Here is a 21103-nt window from a genome sequence, read left to right on the forward strand (position 1 = left end):
TAACACGAGCGCGCCAACACTCATAATCCCATGTGTCTGAGTGGTAGTAATGGTAAATGAATATGGGGATAATTCCACGGCTTTACCACCGGATTGCTTCCGAACACATAATGAGGCCCCATGTACCTATTTCCCCATCTACTCAGTACATAGACATCAGATGGTGTCCAGATGTAGCCCTCCAGATGTAGCCCTCCAGACATAGCCCTGCTTGCCCAGGACTTCTAGGTCTGAAAAAGATCCACTGAAATCAATTTATCAAGAAAGCATAGACAATCACCCGGCCCATTCGTTGGTCCCATGGACCAGGGAGGCTGTTCGTTGAATGATGACTTATGCCAACTATTGGAGTACTATTGTACTGTAATGTAATAAGAATTTGTAAAGCGCACCTTCACCAACATGGGCAACATGGCGCTACCGGGTCAGGGACTGTACATTGAAGAAGGTAGAAAGGAAAGCCTATTTCGAAGTGAAAAGGTGGGTCTTCAAAGCCAGCCGAAAGGAGAGGTGATCGTTAGTGCCCGCAGAAACAAGGGGGAAGCATTCCATAGCAGAGCAGCTGTGACTGAAAAAGTGTGGTGTCCCCCCCACTCTAGCCAGTTTAAAGCGAGGAACCGTAACCCTAAGGAGGAAATGGAATAAAGGCCCATGCAGGAACATAAGGACAACATTTAGCCTGCAGGTAATTGAGCCCTCTGCCGTAGAAAGCCCAGTGAACCACACAGAGGGCCTTAAACTTAATGCGCTTGGCCGGTGGGAGCCAGGGTAGATTTTCAGAATCGGAGTGGTCGAGCAGAATCTAGGTTTCTCTACTGACCAATAAGCTGCAGAATCTTGCAGCACCTGTAGCTTCTGGAGCAGATGGACTGGCCGAGCCAGATACAGAGCTTTGCAGTAGTCAAGGGAGCCTGATATTAAAGAGGGCACAACTAAAGCAAGAAGATGAGCAGGGAGGTAAGGGGGTACCTGCCGCAGTATCCGCAGCCTGAAATGTACTGACTGGCGCAGTGCACTCTTCTGGGATTGCATAGAGAGGGAACTAGAGAATTGTACCCCTAGATTTTTAACAACTGTCGAGGGCACAGGCACGGGACCCAGCTCAGGAGGCCAGAAGGCCAAAGACCACCCCGGAGTGGCCAAGGAAGAGCCGACCACCAGCACTTCGGTTTTATCACGTCAAGGCAAACCCAGTTCCTGCCCATCCAAAGATGAATTGGCAGAAGGCAGGACCAGAGACAAATCGAGCTGCACCAAGATCTGCGTGTCGTTGGCATAGGAGAAACAGCAGAAGCCAAAAGAGTGAATAAAAATAGCAAGAGGCTGAATGTACAAATTAAAAAGAAGAGGAGAGAGAGCCGAGCCTTGCGGAACACTGCATGCGAGAGGCTTAGCAGCCGAAGTGAAAGGAGGAGAGAGGCAGGGTTCAGCCTGAAAGAAAGGAGGTGAACCATTCCAGGATCTGGCCTGAGAAACCAGCCACGGATGGTCTCCCCAGCTGGATGGCATTTTTCACGGTGTCAAATGCAGCAGAAAGATCCAACAGGATCAGAGCCACCATGCCACCCTGATCCACAACTTGAGCAAGATCATCAGCCACTGCCATAAGAACTGACTTTGTTCCCCATCCAGGCCGGAATCCAGATTGAAAAGGATCTAGGCAACCAGAGTCCTCCAGAAAAGCTCAAAGAAGTGGAGTCACCAAAGCTTCCAACAGCTCCATAGGGAAAGTAAGGAGGGAGATGGGTCGGAAATTGGAAAGAACAGCTTAGGTTTTTTCAACAAAGGAAAAATCAGAGCATGCTTAAAATGTGAAGGAATGTGAGGTGACGCAAAGGAAGCATTAACCGCTGCCATAAGAAGATGCAAAATGCTGGGGCAAATGTCCTTCAGGATGTTAAGAGGAATAGGATGGACCGGAAGGCTGATGTAGAGCAAGTGCTCCTGAGACCACATTGGCCTCAGAAAAAACTGGAAAAGAAGACCAGCTTACTAGGGCCTAGACTGATGGAGAGTAGAAGTGAAACATATGTATCAGATATTTTCTGATGGATGGTCGAGATTTTCTCCTCAAAGAAAATAGACAAAGAGTCACGAAGCCTTTGGGAGGGGCCACCACTGTAGAAGAAGGGGAGCAAAGAGAACAGACAACATTAAAAGGCTCTTTAGAGGAGTTGACCGAGGCTTCCACGGGAGAGGCTAAAGAGCACATTTAGCCTGTGTGATGGCAAGCTGTCAAGAAGTTATCGCCTGCTGGAGAACAAGGCGAGATGGGGTGCAGTACGAGATGCACCACTTACATTCGGCTGGCCTGCAGGCAAGCCGCAGCTTGGCCAGATCGGCCGAAAACCATGGCTCAGAAGGCCGAGCACAAGGTTTGCAAATTGTTAGGGGGGGAGCATCAGCTGCAGGAGATATAGCCAGTAGTCTGAAAGTTACAGGGAGATCCGCCTCACTGTCGCTGAGTGAGGGCTAGAGTACTATGAAGGTACTTAATCCTTCCCCACTGTCTTTTAGGAGGCCAAGGGAGAGGCACCAGGGGCAATGCTGAGGGAAGCTCAGACAAAAAAGGAATAATGAAATGGTCAGACCATAGCACAGAGAATGGAGCAAATGATAGAACAAGTGAGGGAGGGAAAATGATAAGATCCAAAGTATTTCCTGAGTGGTGAGTGGATCCCACTAAAGACTGGATAAGGCCCATCTCCGAGAAAGTGGAGATAAGGCAAGCTGTCTGTGTGTCCCTGGGGTCATTGGGATGACAATTAAAATCTCCCAGGACCAACAGCAGCTCAAACTGTAGTCTGAGAGCAGCCACCAGTTCAGATAATGCTGCAGAAAACAACGGGTCAGATCCAGGGCGGTGGTAGATCAGTGAAAGGTGGAGAGTCTGAGTGGCAGAAACCACGACCCGAAACAATGAAGCCTCCAAATTAGTGTGAGAGATCAAAGCAATCCCGCTGCCAGCCCTGGCAGGAACCCTGTCCAAATGAAAAATCCGATATTCGGCAGGCACGCCATGAACCAGAGAAGGTACGGAACAAGCTTCAAGCCATGTTTCGGTTACAAATGCCAAGTCAGGAAGATGGTCCTGCAAGATAGAGTAGTAATTGAGAGCATGCACAGGAAGTGAGCGAGCATTGAAGAGCAAGCATTTCACCTGTAAGTTCCCATCAGCAGGCACAGGATGCATGTCCGCGATGTCATGTTGCCAGCCCAGGGGAAACACGTTTTTTGAGGAAGCCATCATAATAGCAGAGATGCATGAGTGCAGCATACTAGGACCACCATCCGGGATGCCCATAGCCCACCTGAAGCGTGGATGAGCGCAGATGGGACTGACTTTGGCCGGACTTTAACCAAGCTGAGGAGCTTCCGGTGACATTTAAATATGCATATGGCATCTGCCGCCCAGGCGAGTGAGAGAGGAGCCAGCCGCTACCCAATACATGCATGTGAAAAAGGAAAGATAGACTTGCCACGGGAGCGTGCCTGGTGCGAGTGGAGAGGCCAGGCAGCCTCACGCTGACTGCAGCATGGAAGCTGCAGGCAGGTCAAGGAAAACAACAAAAGTAACATTAAATAACAAGAATAGTAAAGTCAAATAAATGTATAAAAGTAGAATGCTGATTGCACAACCAAAAATGATAAGAATTCCCAGTCAGGCGCTGATGACCCGTGATAACACACGGAGTCAGTAACAGGAAATACAATTTAAAAGAAGGTAATTTTTCCAAATAGTGTGAGGTCGTACACTAATCACACTGAGCGAATGCCAGAATAAACCCTGAGGGCCAACTCACCACCTAAGTGGTGCAGCCTCTTATTATCAGTATTAACTAATAATCCAAATTTGAGGAACTGTTATAAATTATTCTGAGCAGCAACTGACTGTGTACCTGAATCATCGGTTCTATGTCATATTTCTGCATTTTAAAGATAGAACACAAAAAAGACTGACTTTTTTCGCCTGTTTTTGTGTCGGCTTTAAAATGTGACTTATTTCCCCTAGCCCTGCCCAACCCCTCTAGATTATTTTCTAAATTGGGGGTTTCACAACCCCGAACCCCACTTTTCCCCACCCACCACCCCCTCCTCAGCAGAACACACACTGACTACACACACACGCACAAACACACACACAGGTCGTACATACACAGACAGCCTCACATTCACTTACCCAAAACTCCTGTGCCCGTCAGCCCCTGGGCGCACTTGTGTGCGGCAGGGGCGTCACAGTTCAATTTAGAAAGACCGCTCTGTGCCGTCTTTCTAAATCAATCTTTTTTTTTTTTTTTTAAAGGTCTTTTGACCTAATCTAGAGAATACATGAGATACACCATTACAGATACACATAGGGCACCCCTGGCATCACAAATTGATGCCTTATTGTATTGAGTTTCATTTTCAATGCCAGTTTCAACATCAGGGTACATTTTCATTTCACCTAGAATACTATGCACTTATGGCATACATTCACTAATAGTGAATGGAAATATATTATTATTAGATCTGTGTTCACTGACAATGCCATTTTTAAATACCTTAAGAATTTGTGTGATGATTTGGGTGGACAAAACTGTACTGTTCCCATTTTCACCATTTTCACTGTTCCCATTTTCACCAGAATCGCCCTTCGCTACTGTTAGGTAGAATTTCCATCTGGTTTGTAATTCTCCCCACATAGTGAGTCCCTCAGCACTTTTGGTTTTTACCTGAACCCTGTTTGGCTATGTTTGATGGAGTCTGCTTTCCTCCATATTTTTTAGACATCTGTATTTTACTATCGCAGCATGTAGCAACCTTTGTGCAGTGTTGCTGGCAGCTCCTTGAGCTTCCCTCTTTTAGTTTCCTGTACTTTTTTTTAAGTTACCAGGATAGGGGATAAATATTACCTACCTGTGCTTTTATTGTGAGATCAGCTGACCCCACCTTACGTGGAGTGCTGAGGGGACACATTAGGCCTCATTTGTCGTTCTTAGAAGCATGGCTACCCCCAAACAGGTAACTGCGTCCCGGTCCCAAAAATAGGGAATTACCGGGCCATGCCGACTTTAGCGGCCCTGGTAATTCCCATTCTCGGGACCCAGTACACCCCCATTCCCATTTGAGCCCCCATATGGCTCAATGGGAATGGGGATGATGCTAACAATGGGCCCGTTAATGATGGCATCCTGGTCTGCCAGCGGGTCCCGCTCTGCACATCTAATCTGGCCAGGCGTTCAGAGCGGGACCCGCTGCAGACCATGTAATGTGGCGGCCCGGAATGAACGGTGCCGGTCCGTTCATTCCGCGGCCGCCTACCTCTTAATGAGGCCTATTGTATCCCTTTTCTCAATTCTCCTGTTACAGTGTCAAGCCCATATGAGTGGCTGGTAGCAGTGGATATTTTCTACTAACTTTTCATGATATTGACATGCAGACTGCTGTCGCATCTGCGATAAAGGACACATCGGTCACCTAATGGCTACCTGTCTTCTTTTTTCACCAACTCACCTATTCTAGGTAGGAACGACCTCAGTGGAAGTTTTGTCTTTTGGCGGGAATCCTTTGAATTCCCCACCCAGGCTCCAGAGTGTCTGAGAAGGCAGGAAGCGTGGGAGGAGTCCAAAGCTCTGCAGCCCTTTGTCTTCCACCTTGCCTGAAAGGAACACACTCCCAGTGGGGGGCCAGATGTCACAATTGGACAGCCAGATCACCCCTTTCGGTAAAATGCTGGGGGAGATTTCAGAAGTTGTTCTGTAGTTCCTGATAAATACTCTGAATCTGAAATTTGCTGACAAATCAACCACTGGAGCTGAAACCAAAGAGGAAGATGAAGAAAATATGGCTGTAGTCATTTCCAGTGAGTGGGGAGACTGTTGTGTAACCGGAGCCTGCTGTAACCCTTTGTTCGAATCTACCTGGGGTTCCTGAATATGAAGACTCCTACCCAAAGGCTGGTGAGATCCACTAGTCTTACGAATACCTGCTTTATGAGCCATCCCACAATGTGCTGTAACCTTGCTGGGCTGCAAAACCCAATACCCTGGCAACTCAAGCCATTATGTGGTGCGTGGTTTCCCAAAGTCCTAATCCACCAAAACTTTGGTGGACTCCTTCTGGCTCTACAGTGTCACAATCTGAATCCCTGAAGTCCCCTCGCCAGAGTGCAGGATCGAGAGAGTGAAGAGAATCTGATCAGCAATATTCATTCTTCATCAAGCTGCTGTAAAAAGGCACCGAATCCACTGAAGCCACAGGAATCCATGAAGTATCCATTAATGGAAACCTCATCTGATGACTGCTGCTGCAAGTTCCCATCCAGTTTCCAGTTCTTTTGTCATCAGACCTAGATTCCAGGGACCAAGTCCTGTGCTGCGGCACCCTAAGGGCATCCACTCTGAAGCTCTTCTTTTCTCCAAAGGTACTGTGTGGGCTTGTGTATTACCTTAAGTCTGGGGTACATCATGTGAGGCTGAGCGGGTGATTTTTGCAGGTGGGAGTTTGCCTATACCACTTGCCCAGGCTTATTGCTGGAAAACATATAGGGAGCATTCTCAGAGGTTCCTGAACACTTTAACTAACTTTGAAAGTGAGTACTTACTTTTTTAAAGAAGATCACCTCTGGAACTTTGACTTTCTTGCAACTGAACCCTATCTCAACCTGCCTACAGCTGGCACCTAGTCCACTAGGGTCCCTCTTCTTCCTCTAAGAGAACTCATGCAATAGACTAGGGAAGGACTGGGTAAGAAAAGGATTCTGTCTTGAAAAGTATAACCAGTATAAAAGTATTTACTTGCTCAAAGAATAAGTGGGGCAGTATTTGTGTGAAAGAAGAAGTTACAAAGTGTCCTTAAGTTACTTCTGAGTTGTAGTGTGCTCTCTGAAAAGGATATAAGTTGAATTACTTACTTTGAATGGTGTTTCCCCTTTCTGAAAAGTAATATGTGATGGTGCTGTTTATCTTTGCTTAACTGAATGAGTGTACAAGCTTACCAATAGGGTTTACCTTCCTTGAATAACACTGTGTTCTTCTCAAAGTGTACCACATGGGATTGCTTTTCCTGATCTGCTTTATACAGACCTAAAACAGTCCTTCAGGCATTATTTGCATCTGACGTCCCTCTTAAAAGTAAATGGTTACTTACTTTCAATACCTGTTGCTCTTCTTAACTTGTAAGACTGGTGTGTGCCTTCCCTGAAACTGCTTAGAGCAGTTCCAAAATAGTCAAATGGTCCATTACTTACCTTGACAGACCTTGGGTCTTTCTTAAAGTGTAATTGGGTTCTACTTTCCTTGAATTGCTGAGTGCATTCAAAAATAGTTATTGTGTGTTAATACTTGTCATTGAGTAGCTTTAGGCCTCTCCAGAAAGTATATGATTTGTTTTACTAACTCTGAACAGAGTTCTAAAAAGTAATATTGCAAGAATTATACTTTTAACAGGGTTGGTTTATTATGTGATTTATTAACTGAGTGTCACTGTATGACTGACAGGGTCTACTACCCTTGAATTACTGACTGTATTCAAATAGTAAATGCAACCTGGTTTTACTTCACCAAAAATAGCTGATTGCATTCTGAATGTTTTATAGGTTGGACTCACCTTGAACTGCTGATTGCTATTCTTAATAAGGTTATACTTTGGGTTGTATCCCTTAAGTATTGAGTTTATTTTTATGATTGTGTATATATGACATGCTATAGTACCTATTTATCTAAGATTTATCTGGGCCTGCTTTTATTTAAATAAACCATTTATTGAACACAATTCATAGTGTTTCAGTGTTTTCTTGGACCATATGTATGCTACAATTTCATTGTACCAAGCTATAGCCCTCTCTCCCTCCAAAGACAGGCCTGGCTGCTCTGTCCATGTTACTTCATTCTCAGGTGGTACAGCCTTGTACTAAGAGTGGAGTTTATGTACTGCCTCAGATGTATGGTTTTGTGAAGCCCTTAGTTGGACTTTAGAAAAACTGTCCCAACATCTACATGTCCTGGCCTGGGTTCTGAGAAAGCCATGTAATGGGCTGCAAGCTGGAATGCAGGTCTTTATGGTGTAGCTCTTGGCTTTTGGGTGCTTTTGACCTTGGCTTTCTGTATGAGTCTGTGGGCTGGGTTTTGCTGCACGTTGGAGCCTGCTCTGCTGAGATTTTTTTTAAAAGAATGGGGCTGAGATATCACAAGTTCTGATTGTGAGCCAAGAACTAGGGCTTTGTTTTTAGAACTTTGGAAGGCTTTCCTCTGGTGATAAAAGCCAGGCTCCTCATTTGGTAGGTGTGCTGTTCGGGCAGAAGGCATTTTGCCAAGCGTTGCTGGAGCCTTGAAAGTTGCAGTGAGCGAAGTGATTATCTGTTTACTTGGCAGCTCAACAGGACAGGGCGAAGGTGGGGCTGCTGTGACTGGTACTGAGACAGGTGATGAAACGGCAAGTAGGTCAGAAGGGCTGGTAATACAAGGGTCTCAAGTGAGTATTAATACGGTCCAAAAAACTGGACATTCTTGCAAGGGGTGATTTGGCCAGGTCAAACTGAATCAAAAGGAATAGCTCCTTTTATCTCTAGGTTACTTAGAGACCAAAGAAGTTGCCTGAACCAAAATTGATTATGCAAATAATTCTGCCCTGCAAGAGAGCCCATTAACTCTAACCTCAGACTAACCCGACCTTAGTTAAGGAGCAAAGAGTAAATACAAGTTGAGGCTGTTTCTGTGTTCAGGCAAGCTTTATTCAGCAGTATTAACCATTAAAGCATTCTTACATTAGCAAAATTTAAAATGAATTAAAAGGATTAAAATTCTTGTACAATTAGTACAGATGGGACTGCACATCATAGTGCAGCTAAAATACATTACAAAACTGTTTCTAAAATGTATTTGCTTTCATAAACCAACTAAGGTGCTTGCCAGGGTGTGTCCTAATTTCTTCCCCAATCTACTAATAATAAACAGGGGGGGAAGTGACTAAGGATATCATTCCATGGTACATACATTATCAACGAATGCTAGTTTAGGGTTCTAGAAACCAAAGTAAAATGTCAGTGTGAAATTGCATGTTCTGTTTTTCTTTTTCTAACAGCATGCATGGTTGAATTTATGTTTTACTGATTGATTTTGGAATATGCTTCCTTTTATACCTTGAATATGTTTCATTTGTTCTTATTTATAACCAATGGAATGAATGCCCCTTACCTTGTTGACTGAGTTAAAGAAATATCTTCATATAACAATATGGACTTAGAAGCCTGTGTAATGGTCTGTTATTGTGTGATCTAGTCAATTTACAATAAACAGTGGTAACATCTGGTGTGTGCCTAGTGCAGTACTAAGTCTTCTGATGACTACTCAAGGAAGCCACAATTATATAAACCGGTATTAACAGAAAAGTGGCAGGGGAAAATATCTCACAGTACCAATTCTTACAGTACCAATATAATCCAATGATGAACACCGGTAAGAATGGTTATCACTCTACATTTGCCATATAATGAAATAATTTGTCAGCATCAAAATAGCATATGGCTAAACTTCTTGTGATCCATCATAACCTCAGCTGCCTCGTAAATGCAATAAGAAATATCGCACAGCATGTTAATGCCCTGAATTATAAATACTTTACTGTTCTTCAAAAATGCCTGGGTTTCATAAAACGAGAAGCAGTCAACAAAGGGCACAGATGGTAATATGTAAATGCTCCCTTACCTGTTGTCCAACAGTGCCATCCCGTCCTGGGCTACCATCGTTGCCAGCTGAGCCCTAAGAGGAATAACAAAACAGAAAGGTCTTTTATTCAATTTCAATACATATATTCTCATTGCAGAAAATATTATCGAGTGAAATGTGGCCCTGCCCCAACGGGTGTGGCATTGTTAAGCGAAATATTACCAACGGTATTCCTTCTCTATTGGTGTTGGCAAGTGTGCACTATTGACACGTTCACCAGCACTTCATAAGAATACCACCGGGGCTTAAGAGGAGGGCCAGTGAAAAAAAAGCCACCAATGCAGAGTTGCAATATTGAGCCCTTACAGCAATGCCTTAGGCCAGCAGCCTCCAATCCAGCTGACAACCTGCCACTCACAGCATCACCAATGAAATCAACGAAGGAAAAGGGCATCCTTGTCAGATAAGGTGCACAGGAAGGGAAAACATTCAGTGTAAAAGCAAAGTCAAGAATATGTTACTAAATCCCACAACTATTTGAACGTTGCATGTACATATCATTTGAAGTGCAAAAACTATATAGGCAGTGGTTTAAGAAAACTGTTGTGTGCTATCAATGTGCATTAATACCATACATGTTCACATGTATACTATGACAGGCATAATTTAGTAAGTTGGAAATGTTTGTGAATCACCCAATCAGTCATGTAAGTACAACAGGTTATGGGTTATAGAGTACATGGCATCACTTGTGAATCCGCTCCTTTGCTTTATGAATGCATTTTCCATTTGCATGAAGGAATTCTTTCCATAAAAAACCTGATGATGTTATGTTTTTTTTTTTTTTATAAATGAAGAGAATGGGGAATTAGAGCCTCCACCTACCCTCCCCCACCGCCTTCCACTGATGAGACCGCATGATGGAGTAAAACATGACTATGGCTGTTCAGCCAGGCCTTTATCCTGATGGTCCATGCAGCACAAATGAAATAAAATGTACAATAATCAAGACAATACTTACTTCTGGACCATTCTCCCCAACTGGGCCTGTAGAACCTGGTTGGCCGATAGGGCCTGGTGGTCCCTTATCACCAGTTTGACCTGTTGGGCCTTGTTTCCCTGGAGTTCCCTATAACGATAAGATGTGATATCAATGGCCTATTGAGAGGAAATGTAAAACAATGAAGAATTTTACGCAATCAAGGATGTTCTTTATCCATATATTATATATAAGTGCCAAGTACGTTAATAGAGGTTCACCAGTCAGGTGCATAGCGGAACCTTCTATACGAAGAAATGAAGAATGAACCTATGCATCAATAACCAATACAACTTCACCTGTGTTTACTATGGAATGAGAGGATGGTTATGGCTCTATGGCTGGTTGGTCATGAATGACTTAGATGGAAAATGTGTATGGTACTTTATGTTCTTTGTGTGCATAGGTTACCTATATAGCAGTGGTTTGTTGTAATCAATAAATAACACAGCCAAGTCCCAAACAAGCAAATCCTATGGCAATGGCACAGAGAGAAAGGGTGTCGACAGTAGCAAAGCTCATAGTGATGCTAAAAGGCTTGTTTTTGTGTTCCAGGGATGCAGCAGCAGCTTTGGTGGTGATGAGCAGGATCTTTCAATCAAGAGAAAGTGCTGTAGAGAAAATGGTGATGCAGCTGGGCCGAGAAGTACAGCGGCTATAGGTAGGATATGGTGCAGCTGAGCGGTTAACTGAAATTGTACCCCAGGGAACTATGAAGCAGACAGAGTTCCAAGGAGGCAGTTCAGTTAGGAAATGGACCCAGTCCAGTCCCAACAACAACTATAGCTTGCTTTTGTATTGTAGATTGTTCTTTCTCTTTGGTGGCAACCACAGGCCTGGAGCTGTGTCTGCTGCTGGTGCTCTCCGTCTCCAGCGTTTTTGCCTCTTCGTGTTGGGTCACTGCAGGAAGGCTGGAGTAAGGCTTTCTTGGGAGCTAGGACTCTGCAGTGTCCACCAGGTCAAGTCAAGGAATCATCAGTTTCTCAGCTCCCACTGGTGTGTCCCCAGATATCTAGCAGATCGTGGTCATCAGAAGCGTACCTGAACAGAGCCTTAGAGCATGAAGAGACCAGCAGAGCTTCCCCATGATTCCTCTTCAAATATGCTTCAGGGTTAAGCCCCGCTTTCGACATGGTAACGGTGCAGACCCTTATGTGAAATAGGGATTTGGGGTCTGAGTTCAAGCACTTATCCCAGACGTAGGGCTTCATTATGAGTTAGGCGGTCCAGAAATAAGGGTGCTAGTAGCAACGTATTGGCACCCTTTCAGGACTGCCAAAATAAGAGCCTGCCGGCAGGGGCCCTTGCCGTCAGTGTTTTCACTGAAGCACCGGCACTGTTAGCAACAGGCCAATGCTTCAGTGACCCCATTCCCAGGAATGGGGATTTACTGTTTCTGCCGCATGCCATAATATCCCAGTGGCACCGGGAAGTCAGGCGGAGGAAACAATGTTACAGTGTTGCTGGTAACCCGCCACCTACCAGCAACACTGTAATGGGGCCATAGTGTTACTTCGCTTTGCAGACATTTAAAGTACTGCAAGATGTTCACAGCCACTAAATCAGTGTCAGGCTGCCACATTTGACTTAGGAAGTCTTGTACCTGAGCTTTCTCTCCAGTGTGGGGTCAGGCCTATTAGTCACCATTCACAGGACGTTCCTAGTTTTTGCCACTGTAGCTCACTCTGCAGCAGGCACTCGCCAGAACCATGCATGGAAGCATCTCTTGCAGGATTAATGTCTGGCCATTAAACTCGGTAGTGGATTTACACAGGCGTTCAATGTAGGCACACGCTGTTGTACAGTAGGTTGTACGTCACTGTAAGGGACAAGGTTTGGCACCGACCAGGGCAGCAAACAAATGCAGCTGTGCAAGGACACTCCCATGGGGAGAGAGGGGACGCTGACTCGAGAGAGACATACGTTCGAACAGATGTGCACAGCTGAGGCCACTGATAAATAAGGGAAAAATCAGGAAACCTGGTCAGAGAAAGTCTCAAATGAAACGGGTCTTGTGTCTGATGTGCGGGACATAACCTACTTTCAGCCGCTGGTTATTGCAGAAACCTCTTTTTCACTAAAGCATGATTAATATTTAACAACAGGACTTACATTCTCGCAATGACTTAAGGCAGATGCACTAAAGCTAAGTGGTGTCCTACAGAGAGCCTCCATGTGTATGATAGCAATGGAAATGCCAATATAGAGATGCCACTTAGCAATTGCTGGAAGGGAAATCCATCTCTTCTCTAAGAGAGGATGGGGTTGTTGTTGGTCTGTACCTTATGGAACTCAGGCTGAATGTGATGCATGAAGGCTTTCCAGTGGGACCACCCTTAATACACTTTCTCTTTGTACTACCTGCTCTAAGTTGTATGAAAGATCTACAATGACAAAGGAGTCAGATTTAGGCAATTTACTAAATAGGAGCCCAATCCCATCTGAAGGAGCAAAACCCAAGGTAAGGATGCCTTGGAGCTGTACTAAACCCCTTTATAACTCACACTTGAGCCTCACACTTGAGCTGTGCACCTCCCTCACTTCCCTAAAGTGATGGTGTCCCTACTTGGCCTTCTTTTGAGCAAATAAGTTTAGAAACAGCAATGTGATTGTTTTTGAGGATATCCCTGCAATTATTCCCTTTTCCTATTTTTAGGTTGTGTCGGCGCTGGGAAATGCAGATATCCCATGCCCTTTGCCCCTCAATGTGCCCTAACTATACTAATGGAGCTCCTTTTCCAATCGGTAAGCCTTCAGAGTCACCCCATGAAGTAGGAACAGCAAATGCACGCGACTGCTTCTAAAGTGGGAGTGTCTCCTGAAAACAAGGCATTTCACTTTAGTGCGAATTTTAAAGAAAGTGGGTTGAAATTCTAAAAAGGGACCATGGAGAATTTTTAAACCTATGGAGACATTTATGCTGCAATGCCAGTGTCAGCACAGCTCTAAAATCTGCGCACTACCATTTTTCAGGACTATCCCTGCCGACATTTGGGTGACCGTGCTTTTTGATCTTGCGTTCAAATTAGTGATCTGCTGCGCACATGTGCTAAGTGAGACGACATGTATTAATTTGGTCCCCATCTGCAATGACTATTTCTCATCTTTCAAGTGTAATCTCTCCAAGTCACTGCATTGTGCAGCAATGCACTCATTCATTGCATTCCTACAATGGCAATATAGTTTCCACATTAACCCCTTAAATGCCAAGGACGAGTATGCTCGCCCTTTTTGCATAGACTTGCATAGTAGCCTGGGACTTGTAAACTGTTAATTCATTGGTATTTTAAAATATGCTAATAGCTTTCATACAGTCAGTAGCGCATGTTAATGCTGTCTAATTTAGGTTGGCATGGGTACGTCCACTATGGTGTTACTCTGATGACCGCATGGAAGATATTACAGGTTAATGAAGAAGGATGCAATGTGACTCACAGCTGGTCCTGGCAGGCCCGGCATACCCCGTTCCCCTCGTTGACCCGGCATCCCGACAATACCTCTTTGTCCAGTTGTTCCCGAAGGCCCAGGAGGACCATCAGGGCCCTAAAAGACATCATAGAAAAAAATACATTGAAACCGTCATCCAGTAACCAGAGATAAAGTACTGGAAAGGTGAGGGAAATCCCCAAGCCATTTAATATACAGTGTCACAAACCTTTAAGTCATGATTTAAAGGGTCATCGTTATAGTGGCTTCTAGAAACAGCTCAATTTATCACACTCATTTTCAATATTGTATCTTTCCATATATATATATATATATATATATATATATATATACTGGAATAGACAGTAGGTTGGATGTAATGAAATGGTGAACACTTCAAACAAGGTAAGAATTAGGTAAGTCTAAGAGGTAATTTATAGAAAAGTTTTGATTGCTTTTGAACAGAAACAAGCTATACAATATCTAACAGGTCCATGAGATTAGAATTTACAAGAACGTAGAAGATCCAAAATATATTGCATATGGTGAAATATATAGCAACAATGAAATTAACTATATTCTATTCCGCAGGATGCAGGTGTATTCACCTATGTTCCAACTGATGTCAGTCTGAACCGACCCATTTTATCCGCACTCTATCAGTAGCTCAGAATATGGGCGCGTTGCTACCAAACTATGAATTGAGCAAATAGAACAGCCTCAAACATACTGTTTGTCCATCATCTCCAGAGTCCCCTTTGTCGCCAGGGCTACCAGCTGGTCCAGCAGGGCCTCGGTCTCCAACACGCCCGTGAGAACCAGGTTCACCTCGAACACCTGGCGGGCCTTCTTTACCTGGATCACCGATAGGGCCGGCAGGGCCAGGCGCTCCCTAAAAAAGTAGAAGTAGAAGGTTCCATAGTTAGAGGGGTAGCAGGAGACTGAGTAAACACCTGTTTGTGCGTCTGTACCCATCCCTCCCCTTCTTTCTCTCTCTCTCTCTCTCTCTCTCTCTCGCTCTCTATATATATGTTTTTTTTCTTTCGTCCTCTCTCCTTATCTCTACCTCTCACATTTTCTCTTAGTCTCTGCATCCCTCTCTTTTTCATTCACTCTGTCTTTGTATTTCATTTCACTCTCTCACTCACAGCGTTTCTATCCTTCTCTCGCGGTGTCACTGGTTCCTAAATAATATAATGTGTGTAAATAAAAATAACGATTTGATTTTCGGTTGAACGTGCCAGCATCCTTTTCTTCATCACAACCGCCAAGGTTAATGCTATGACGCAGCTCATATTTCTGAGGAGAGCAGTTGAATAGTTGAGCAGTTTTGTAAGTGAAATGTATATCCAGTGACTGGTGCAGCAAGCCGTTAGCTTCCTGTCCCCATCCTACCACCCAGGCATAAATGACTCAACATTGGGGATTGGCGTATCTCGATAAGGAACTTAGGTTTGCTTTGGTGTTGCTTGAGGGCCACAGGGCATTAGAACGCCAAGCTCCGTGTACTGGACTATAATTGGAAATCCTTGGTTTGACTGGTTCATGACTACAGCATATGAAACTAAGATAAATTAGAGACACATCTTAGACTGTGACAGAATGTAATTTTCAGCATGAATGCTCCCGGGGGTTTATGGCTAAATGTAGGATCGAAATAAAGCAGGATTCTGCGTGAAAGTGCGCCATGCCTAACAAACCCAATCACCACATACGCTCTTGATTTAAACATTGGTGTCTGAAGTTAAGCCCAAACGTCCCTTCAAGCCCAGGGTGGTGCACAGCTAGATCACTGGTCCATATGATGGACATAGTGCTACTCTTCTGCTGTGCACAGCACAAAAACATGCCAGCAGCTGGATGGCAAAACTACACTACAGACATCTGGAAACAAAGTGGTAGCCAATCTGATTGGTGGAGGGCAGACACCACAGATTATACACTGGCACGTTGCTTCTGGAGCACAAAATGCAAAGAAGGAAATGCCACCAGTGTGTGTGGGTTGTACCATGACGGTCCTATAAACAATTTGATGGGAATCGGGTGGGGGAAAAGCACAAATCTTCTGGCAGACAGTTGCCAGCATTAAGTGCCACCAGTGTTGTTCTTCTGGCCAAAGGACAGAGCCAACAAAGATACTTGTATCCTGGAATATGCTCTTTAAAAATTGTACACCATTTTCAGGACCTCTTCCTTTTAATGCCTATAGGCATTACGAAGATGATTTAATATTACACAGAAGTCTGTTGGCACTCCTGACTTCATCCATGCCAAAGGACAGTGGTGAGGAAAAGTATGATATTAATAATAAAGATTGCTAGGTTGACACGGCTCCTCGAAGCAGCGGGGTTTGATTCCAAATAGTAAAACTTCATTTTAAAGCTACAGTGTTATTTCCAATGTTCTATCCTACCTGGCGGCTAAGGATGCCCATCAAATGAACAGCAGTCCTGATGCTTGCGAATATAAAGCCATAATATAATGTGCCATGAGCCAACAAGTACTGCAAAAGCCAATCATTTTGGCGCTTGTAGTTGTTTATTGCATTTTACATTCAAATACTTGGGCCCTACTTAGCCAGCAATTCCAAACATGTCTGAAAAATAGTACTTGCTGAAGAACAACTTTTGTAATACACATGTAGAAAGATTCTCTTCACTGAAGTGTACAGAAGGTTTTTACTATGTTACTATGTATGTTAATAATGGTACTTGCCAGCAAACACCATGTTTTGAAGTTTGATGGTAAGCATGGTGATTGTAAGGGTGGGCTAAGGTGGTGGGGGTATGGGTGAGCTAAGGTGGAAGGGAGAAAGGGTGCGCTAAGGTGGGCGTGGTAGGCAGGCATGAGCATGGTATGCATGATGGAGCTAGGATTAGTGGGGACAGGCAGAGATGAGCTAGAGTGGGTGGGTTGTTGGCGATTATCAGGTGTGCGGTGGGATGGGTGTTTGAAGGGAGGATTTAGAAGGGTGGGTGAACATGTATGAGGTAGGAAAGCTGTGCTAGATTGCGGGTGGGTGGGATAGTATGGGGATGAGCTAGGATGAGTGTGTTAGGGCAGAGGTGAGATAGGGAGGGTGGGCTGATGGAGATAGGCAGGGGTAAATTAAGGTGGGTGTGGAAGGCTGGGCGGGCAGGGTTGAGGCCGGAAAGGTATGGGTAGAGTGGTGTGAGGTGGGGATGGGTGAGGGTAGAGTGGGGGGTGTGAGTGGGAAAGAGAGAGGTGTGACATAGACGAGTGAGGTAGGGTTGGAGTAGAGAGGGACGAGAAAGAATGAGTTGGATTAGAGGGAGACAAGAAAGAGTGGCTGGGTTTAGAGTAGTGTGAGGAAGGGGTGGACAGATGAAAGGGTATTATGGGGGATGGGGCTGAGGGGGAAAAGGGGAAGAGTGGGCAGAGGGATAGAATGGGGACATAGTTTGGCAATAGCCAACATAATCCCCTGCAATTCCCCCAGACATAACCTATTCTGGCCATCAGGAATGTCCTCACATATGCTTAAAGTGGGCCTTTCAAGCATCATTTATTGATCAGCATTCCATAATGCTTAAAACATGATTTCCAATCTCTGCCTATTTTATCAACATGTAGGATCGACCACCAGATCCCTTGAATCCTGCTGCGCAACAGTGAATTGTTGATCCAACCATTCCAACCAGCTAACCTCAAGGACACAACCAACGTGACACAGCATTAAATGACCTTCCAAAGAACATTGAAATAAGCCTGCACAGAGCTATGTTGACAAAGACATGTATCTATCAATTGTAACCCAGGTATTGAGATCATTTTAGATTGTGATCTATTTATTTTGTATGACCATGACTATTTGCATCAGTAATTTGTTAACATGTGTCTTCATCATTTTTCAGAACATGGATTTTCTGCAGCAGCAGGCGGTGACCTGTAACCTCTACAAAAGGTAGCTACATACTTCAAAGTTAACATTATGCAATGACTCACAAGCTTTGTGTACACTGGAAACCAAAATAAAAAATACAAAAAATCATTATTTTATCTAAATATCAGTTCATTTCAGAGAAGTCTCAGTACAACAACCCTAAATGCATTTTAAGGAGGAAGCAATCATTACAAAAGAATGAACCATTCTACTTACAGCAGATCCAGGAGGTCCAACACGACCTGCAGATCCAGGGAATCCGGTGGCCCCCTATGTAAAAATATGCAAATCATTAACTTGGATGCAAATCAGTATCTGAAACATGCGTCCCATGTGCACACCCTTGCTACTAAGACACATGCAGATGACTTTTCATTCTTGTGCTAAAATTGGTGGACAAGTATTTCTAGAGAAATATACGTTAACAGAAACCAGCTTTAGAATGTCACCTACAGGTGGTCCTTGTGTTCCTCTTCCTCCCTTCAGACCATTCACACCGTGAGGTCCCTATATTGGAAGAAGAAATGATGCGTGTCAGAATACATATGCTATGATCTGAAAAAACAAAAAAAAAACAATCTCCAAAAAAGATGCTATGCTCTCCCTTACCGGGGGACCAGGAGATCCAGAAAGACCCTGAGGCCCAGGTGAGCCTGCATCCCCTTTTTGTCCAGGCTCTCCAGGTTCCCCTTTGACACCAGGTTGCCCATCAGGACCCTAAAGGGAAAGGCATAATAATGTGCATATCAGTATACACTACCAATCAATGTTAAATACACAGAAGGATTCACAGGGTCTAATGTATCAATGTTGAGGGAATCAGCCTTATGTGGTATCTTGGTGGTAATACCATTGGATTACAAGTGGTGGTAGGCAGTATCAGTCCCCATTAATTGGAGTCCATAGGACTCCATGGGGATTTTGCCTTTTTTTGGGTGGTGAGGCGGACGAATTACCGCTGGCGTACCTCCAAAACTGTAGTTGGCAGTGTGGTAACGCAGGGGGAATGCAGTGGTAGCTCCATTACCACTGCATTGCCAACCTTTTTTACCACACACCCGAACTCGTAATGAGCCCAAGGATAGGGGCCTGAACTACAGGCAGGTCAGGCCTGCCGGTAGCTCACTGCCCCTACCGGCAGGTTATGCCGGCCCAAAAAAGGTGCTGGTAACCATTGTTGCCAGCGCTTTTTTCCCCGACTGGTATACTCGTAATGAGGGCCATGTTTCTGATGTAAGGAAACAATGGGCCTCATTACAGGATCAGCAGTAAAACCCACCTGTAGGTGACGAGCTACCGCTGACCCTGAAACACTGTTTCTGCCATGTGACATCCCGATGCAACCGGGATATCATAGGCGGTGGCGAAATGGTAGGACTCCATGTGAATGGGAAACCTGAAGAGCAGCACCGTTAACGGTGCCGGTGCTTCAGTGAAAAGACTGCCTGTAGGGGCCTGCACTCCCGGCAGGTCAGGCCTACTTGGAGTTCTGTGCCCCTACCGGCAGACTCTTAGTTTGGCGGTCTGGAAAGGGTGCCGGTACGTTGTTACCGGCACCCTTATTTCCAGTCCTCCAAACTTGTAATGAAGCCCAATGCATAGAAATATGCATGAAAACTCATTAAACCTCAATGCCACATGTGATAAAAAGTGATTTCTAGGAGAACATAGTTGTGAAATGGTAGTGCTACTACCACTGGCCACTTACAGGCTTCCAACTAAATATCTTCAACTGCAGTTGAAGCCACTGAACAATTCGGAAGGATAGGGCATGGACATATCCACACAAAGCGCATTGATCAACATTCTAAGTGGATTCCTTGGTTTCCATCTATCAGAAAGTACTCTCATTAATAGGCTTCCAACGTGTTTAGTGTCCTCTCTTTCGTGGCAACATGTTGATTTCTCTGGTAGAGAAACTCGACAATTGTGAACTTCGATATAACTGATTATGTTGTGCCTTAATTTCCCCCCTGGGATCCCTCCATTGCATTCACAGTGGGCCCCCCCAAGAGAAGTAATGTCACCCGACCTTGACAATAACTGCATAACACAAAATAAAATGCTGTGTCCTTTACATCTAAAGAAAGTGACACAAATCCAATAATATGTGAAGTGTTAACTTACACATCTAAGATAAGCAGATCCAGGAGAGCACAGGAGTAACAGGGGTCAGGGGTGGCTTATGTGATGCACTCACAACTACTGAAGGATGGCGTTTTAAATTGACCCTGCGTCAGTTTCAATAATGGTGCACCCATGGGAAGAGAGCCCATCTGAAAGCAAACATTAAGAGGTGCACTATAAAGATGTCAGGGCTCAAAACTGTGACTTTCTGGTGGACATCCTTTGTGTCTCCAAGCCCAGTGTTCCATAGTGATGGACTTACATTCAGAGAAGAGCGGTGTGATGTGATGTCATTCATTACTTTTGCTAGAGGTAGTGGGAATGTGAGAATCTATTTCAGGGTGAGGGTACAAAGCCATCTGAAGTTACTAACTTTTTCAAATGTGAACCGAAAGAGAGAAGCAGACAGAAAAATAAATATAGGTAAAAAATAACGTGATGGTGAGAGAAATTAAGAGAAAGATAGAGACCGAAAAGGCAAGCGGGAATGTGACAACAAGAAAAGGAAAGCACGAAAGGAAAAAAAAGGAAAAAAGAGTGAAATAAAGAGCAAAAGATAAAAATGGAGACATAAATGAAGGTAGAAGTAACTAAATTGAAAGGCATAAAGCAAGGTAACGATATATAGAAAGAAAAGAGAATATGAGTGAAGAAAGAAAGAAAGAAAGAAAGAAAGAAAGAAAGAAAGAAGAAAGAAAGAAAGAAAGAAAGAAAGAAAGAAAGAAAGAAAGAAAGAAAGAAAGAAAAAAAATGAAATATTATTGCAAACACACAATGTATGTGAGTCTTGTGTTCTATTGTAAAGATAGAAACACTTCCCTTGTTTATACAAAAGGATGTTGCTTGACCAAAGGGCCAGGGACAAGCCCAGTCGAGCCTGTCGTGCCTTGTGCCTTCCACATCTCTCCTGGAGGGCAACAATATCCACTGGAAGCTCCAGTGCCCCCCACTGCCTCTGTG

General features: G+C 44.3%; 1 protein-coding gene across 1 annotated transcript in view; it reads right to left on the bottom strand.

The window, feature by feature from the left end:
• COL5A2 (collagen type V alpha 2 chain) overlaps window positions 1–21103 on the bottom strand; it is a 366388-nt gene that overhangs the window by 29773 nt on the left and 315512 nt on the right. The window contains exons 39-45 of the mRNA XM_069615629.1: window positions 18626–18733; window positions 18470–18523; window positions 18233–18286; window positions 14843–15004; window positions 14122–14229; window positions 10669–10776; window positions 9687–9740 (exon numbers count right to left, since the gene is read on the bottom strand). Of these exons, the coding sequence (XP_069471730.1) occupies window positions 9687–9740; window positions 10669–10776; window positions 14122–14229; window positions 14843–15004; window positions 18233–18286; window positions 18470–18523; window positions 18626–18733 (648 nt within the window). The remainder of the gene's footprint in view (window positions 1–9686; window positions 9741–10668; window positions 10777–14121; window positions 14230–14842; window positions 15005–18232; window positions 18287–18469; window positions 18524–18625; window positions 18734–21103) is intronic.

The sequence above is a fragment of the Ambystoma mexicanum genome, chromosome 9 (assembly GCF_040938575.1).
Source record: "Ambystoma mexicanum isolate Mex_15411 chromosome 9, UKY_AmexF1_1, whole genome shotgun sequence".
Lineage (NCBI taxonomy): Eukaryota > Metazoa > Chordata > Amphibia > Caudata > Ambystomatidae > Ambystoma > Ambystoma mexicanum.